This window comes from Coloeus monedula, assembly GCF_965178545.1.
Source record: "Coloeus monedula genome assembly, chromosome: 3".
Classification (NCBI taxonomy): domain Eukaryota; kingdom Metazoa; phylum Chordata; class Aves; order Passeriformes; family Corvidae; genus Coloeus; species Coloeus monedula.
Genome location: NC_138783.1, coordinates 95993941 through 95999940, shown reverse-complemented (window position 1 = coordinate 95999940; position 6000 = coordinate 95993941). Strand labels below are relative to the sequence as shown.

General features: G+C 39.2%; 1 protein-coding gene across 1 annotated transcript in view; it reads left to right on the top strand.

Moving 5' to 3' along the window:
- Positions 1-869: 869 nt before the first annotated feature.
- Positions 870-6000, top strand: part of MYO16 (myosin XVI) — a gene marked incomplete at both ends in the record, with an annotated part of 287015 nt that continues 281884 nt past the window's right edge. Inside the window, 1 exon segment of the mRNA XM_082277664.1 lies at positions 870-897. Within this exon segment, the coding sequence (XP_082133790.1) occupies positions 870-897 (28 nt within the window).

Below are 6000 nucleotides of genomic sequence, written 5' to 3'. Positions count from 1 at the left end.
AAATGTCATTAGATAACATGCACATAATTATGATATAAACCATGCAGAGCTTGCAGTTTTTTTCTCCTGACATAAATATTCCATCTGTGAAAAAGATGCAATGTAATACAAAGAAATGATTGAACAGGAACATATCAAGGAATGTACACACAAGCATGTTTTTAGCTCAATGTAAATTAATCCATGCATAAGCTATGAGAGTCTGAAGATGGCCGTAAGCTCTATCCTGATTTTTACCTTATAATATACTGAAAAATGATCTGTGATGCTAAAAGATGGTTATTTTTGGCAACCTATATCAATTTCCTATTCACACAGCAACTGGTGGCAACTAAAAATAATCCTGGTTTAGTACTAGCTAAAAATCTGGTTGCATTTGGCACACGAACAACATGCACAAATAAAATTTAAGATCCCCCTGTTCTGCTATTTCATTCGAGCCCACTCATCAGGCTTAGTTTGCTGCCATTTGAAAGCTATTGAAAAGCCATTAACTGGCAGGACTGTGAAAGCCGCAGTGCAGCAGCACACCTCAGTGCTGGAAGAATGTGTCTGCAAGTGCACACCAATTAAATCCTTCTATTCCTGGGGATGTGGGATTAGGAGCGGTGTCAATCAATTGTGCTACAATAGCACGTGCAGTAGTCATGGTTCAAGACGCACAGAGGTTTATCGTAACTCCAGCAGCCGGGTGAGGGTGACTTGGAAGCCTCTGCAAGATCCTGGAACAGAACCTACATTCAATAATGTATTCTGAGGTGTACTGGATACCTGAGGAAGGGCTTTAAATAATGCATTTTCTGGGCATGACAGTTGTAGCAGAAGAGAATGCTGAAACCTGTAGCAAGACTACAGCCTGAGATGAAAGAATGTCTCATTACCATTTTATCAAATGCTGTAAGTAACAAAATGGTTATTTTGCTTTTAAAACTGTCTTTTTATTTTCTGAGGTGTGTCTTTTCATTTCATATGCAAAAAGTCGAAGGCAGATGCTGCATGATGTCAACATAGTAGTGGGGAAGGGGAGTTGTTACTTTGCATGTGAATATACAGGCAGAGCCCGGGATTTCTTTCTGTCCTCTGTTCAGAGGTAACTTCATTGTGTGTGTAATACTGCTCTCATTTGGAACTTCGTAATGATCAGCTTGTAAAACTTTTGTTTAAATTAATCACCAAAGAATGTAATGTCCAAAAAGAAGAAATGTCATTCACAGCATTATGTTAAGGACGCCTTTAAGGACAACCTTGGAACATGGCTCTCACACTTTGCAAGGGTATACAAATGAGAATAGCTTTATAATTATGAGCCCAGCTCATCATCTACTGTAGATCAAATGCTTGTATCCCCTCTTTATCAGAATATTTAACTATTCAGTGTGACAGAATTAAAAAATTAATAATGAACTTTTAACCTTGAATCATACAAGCTGCCTCCTTAAAGACATCCTGAAATTGGGATCTGTGCTAAATGTATTTGATTCATTGCAGAGGAAATTCCTAACAGCATTTTTTTTTTTTTAAGGTTGCTTGTCTTCCTAGCTGCACATTTTTCAATCTTCTAGGATTTGCCTTTGAAAGCATCCAGGAGCTGAGTGGAAATTGCTGGGTTTTCATCAGAGAAATTAATTATTCTTTAGATACTTATTTTGGACAGCCAGCAATAGTTTGATAGCCATAGATTTTTTTACTGAAGGACTTAGAAAACTTCAGACTTTAGTGATTATGGCACAGTTTTTGCATGTCAAATAGCAGATTGCTGTAAAAGGTTTTCTCTCCAGACTGTGGTCTTTGATGACTTAAGCATACCAAGGACATTTTAAAACTATTTTTAAGACATTGTATTATAGTTAATAAATGAGTAATGTGGTTCTTTGCTGTCTTAATATGAAATTAAGGTGCTCTGGAAGTATTTTAGTAATTCAAGGAAAAATTATTTATGTGAGTTTCCTCTTGTCTGGATTCAATGGGACTTGTGTATGGACTGCTTTTAATACTAGTGGCAGTTACAATTCCCTGTTCATGGGGAGAAGCACAGATTAGTTTTATTGTACAGTTCCAAGGGTGCATCCTAGGAATAAATTCGAGCTTGTATTGAGATTTGATAAATGCAAATGAGGAATTTGCAACATAATAACTATCTTGATGAGGTCAAAAAAGTATTGTTTGGTCTTTATTCACTTTAAAATTACTCTTAAAGTGAAATTCCAGCAAGTTTGTGTAGGCATGTGAGTGTCAATAGCATATCAAATAAGTAATTCTTCAGTGAAACTCTAGGAAAGATATGAGGATGACCCTGAGGTTCTTGTGTTAAAAGGGAGCAAATAATGACAAATTGGGATGTTCATCACATTGATTGCAGAGGTGAAGGACTAAAACACAGCAGAGGGAAATGTGAATGTACAGCATCAGTTTTGTCAATAATACTTCGTTCCTCCTTTTCAGATTTGGAATTTTGATTAGTGATTTCTCAGTAAATTGGGGTGTTTTACCACACAGCTCTTTTCTTTCCAAATAGTGGCTTTAGAAGACAACAGATACTGGCTGAAGCCTGACAGGAGGTTTTATCACTGCCTGTGCTTCTCAGAATTGGCAAAAGTGCTTCCGTTTCCACCTGTAATTACTGAAGGAGAAGAACTTCCTCTTCAATGCTCCCCTGAGCGTTATTATTTGACTTAACATGTCAAATGTTGCAGAGATTTGTGTTTGGCAGACAGCTGGCATCAGAGATGGGCCAGGGCTGCGTGCGCAGTTGCAGCGCCAGCAGTGCTCTGAGATGTGCTGAGAACAGCTGAATCTCACAGTGGTCAGAAAGTGACTCTTCACACTCCGCTTTGCTTTAATTCATTTCACCGATGATTTCTGTGTATCAGAAAGATATAACGCTGAGAAGGGCTATAGCTATTCTCCAGTGATGTTAGTACAATTTTAATAATATTCTTTCATTTTTTTCAGTGCATTGCTCCCATTAGAAGGCTGTGAAAATGAGATATACTTCATCATATAAGTCATCATCTTGTCGTAAGACCTTTCAGGCTGGAAACATCCAACTTTGAAACGTCTCCAGTCCACCATAGACTCCTAAAATCGTTAATATTGTAAAAGACCTCTAGGATCATGGAGTCCAACCATTAACCTAACACTGCCATATCCACCACTAAACCACATCCCTAAGCACCGTATCTACACATTTTTTGAACAGTTCCAGGGATTGTGATTCAACCAATCCCTGGGCAGACTGTTCCTGTGTTGATCGCCCTTACAGTGAAGTAATTTTTCCTAATATCCAATCTAAACCTCCTCTGGCACAACTTAAGGGCATTTCTCCTTCTCCTATCTCTTGTTACATGGGAGAAAAGACACATTACAGCCTCCTCTAAGACAACTGTAGAGAGCAATAAGGTGTCCCCTGAGCTTCCTTTTCCCCAGGTTAAACAACCCCAGCTCCCTCAGCTGCTCCTTGTAAGACTTGTGCTTCTGACTCTTCTCCAGCTCTGTTGCCATTCTCTGGATACTCCCTCCTGCTCTGAGCAGGGGTAGCTGCATGGTCAAACCAGATTTTCTGGGACCATGCCCAGTGAGGTCTTTCATCCCAGTAATACTCTGGAATTGCGCCTGGTGCAGCCATCCTGTTGTCTTTAGCTGGCACCTGCAGCATGTAACACACAAGCTGAATGCGTGTCTGCCTGTTGGAGCAGCTCATGTTGTCCTTACTTGTGCCCATCTCCTTTTTGCAGCCAAGTATCTCTGCTGCTCAGAGCTGTCTCTGTCTGTGCTAGTAGCTAATCCTTGGCAATCTGTGAGCATGAGTATTTAGAAGAGAGAGCAGAGGTTTGCAGGAGAGTATCACATATTATCTGCCAGCTGCAGGGTACCATTTTATCTCGATGATTTTTGTGGCAGACTGTACAAATGAGTGTAATTTTGAAAATTAGGCAGCACCTTGCTGCTGTCTTCTCTCCCTTGTATATCTAGTTATGATATAAATAGCATCATTTACATGTTATGGCAGTGGTTTTCCACCTTTGCTCTGGACTTCCTCTGAGGGATCTGGAAAGGTAGCTAAGAAAAACGGTGCTTTATCAAGGGGGCTTAAAAGTTTCTTACTCCAGAGTCTGTTTTCCACTGCAAATGCTATAGAGGTGCATTACTGCAAACAGAATTAAAACCTTGCTTTATATAAGGAATTATAGTCATGCCAGGTGGAAGTCCAAGCCAAGTGAATTTATCCAAATATTAGGATCATCAGATCTGAACATCAGCCTCTACTTCTGTTCTTTCTGGTTTATTTCTGTTTCCAATTCCTTTAAATCCTTTGTATGAATTAAAACCCATTGAATAGTGCTGTGTTACAGCTCAATACCTTCAGAGATCTGGGATGGAAATACTAATTAGATGTTTATTGATAAATTTAATTCAGGATTTGAAACAAGATATAAAATAAACATAATAATTTGCTTCAATTTCTATCCCTTACTACCATCAGGACCTGACTACATGGCAAGGTTTGTACATGAAGTCATAGCTCTATCTCAGCCTTATGCAGCTTGGAAAGGGTTGGGGAAAGATGTGATACGATACACGAGTTTCAGTTTTCAGAGGATGGAGACTTGAACTTGATTCTCCCATGGATGGAGAAGTAATACTGTGGCTACAACATATGATACCTTCGTGTCAGCTTTCTTACTGTGAGACAGTAAACTTTCATCTGTGCTTCAGTAGAGTGAGTTACTGTAGTTTAGACCACATAAGAAGAGAAGAGGAGACTGAAAAGAAAAATTGGAGACCCGTAGTTGGTCTGTGACACAGGAACCCTTTACCTCTGTGGCAACACGTGCGGGATGTGTGATAACCCAAGTAACAGTGACACACAGGTATTCTGTCACACTGGGTGGCTAGTGACGTAAGAGTACTAGCAAATTCTTGGAAGTGTTTTCTTCTTCCCATGAGCAGGATTTCTTCTATTCCAGCATTGGGCAGGAGATGATACTAATTTATTTATTGTATATTCTGGTGTCCCAGAGAATTCTGACATCTTCTTGGACATGTCCTCTGCCTCCAACGAGGAGCTCAAGGGACAAAATAGTAAAAATTATGCAGGTGGTGGGAATGGGAGGTGTAAACGAAGCAAGATGTCTGTGACAGTCTTTACTCAACACCTCTCCCGTTTATTTGGTAGATAGTTCATGACAGTGTCTGCTAACTCTCATGACATGGTTTATTTCTGCAATAACAGAGCAAAGTACGCCATGGCTGCAGGGAAAAATTCCTTTTCCTTGTACATGCTCATAACACTGTGACCTGTGGCATGAGGTTAAGATTGTTACTGAAATGAGATGCTTAGCATGACTGAGTGATCCTGCCTGCTGGAAATGAGGCTGGGAGGCAGAGTCAGGAGCCATCTGCCCTGGGAATCGTGAAAGAGCAGGAGTGCCTCTATGAAATGAACCACTGCTTGGGAGTTTTGAGGTCTTGTGAAGGCACATAAAGCAATTCCAGGGGAGTAAAGAGATTTTGATGAAAGGTATTTGTTTGAGAAGCTTATACTGTAAAAATATAATGCTTGCTAATGCAAGACATGGTATTTCTTATTCCATTTTGACAGACTAAATGTGTCTGATGTATCAGTGATATGCAGTGCAAACTTTTTAAAAAAATTACGTGATAATTCAGGTGTCATGAAAGATATCTAAAAAATTAGGTTTTTAATTATTCAGTTAAGAACAAATGGGTTTTATCTTACCAACCTTAATACAAATAGAGCCACAGCTAGAATATTTTTACTTCTATTACACTTTTTATCTCTCTGTCTCTCACTGTCATCACAGGATAAGTGGAGGACAACAGGAAAATAGGATATTATTTACCGCCTATGAATGCCAGTATGTCTGTACCAGCAGATGATTCTAGATGTATTCATCTATTTTTATTCTCCAGTTCCTGAGTTCACATGACAATGACAGAAACACAACACGATTTTTTTAATTTGAACTAATTTTCTAC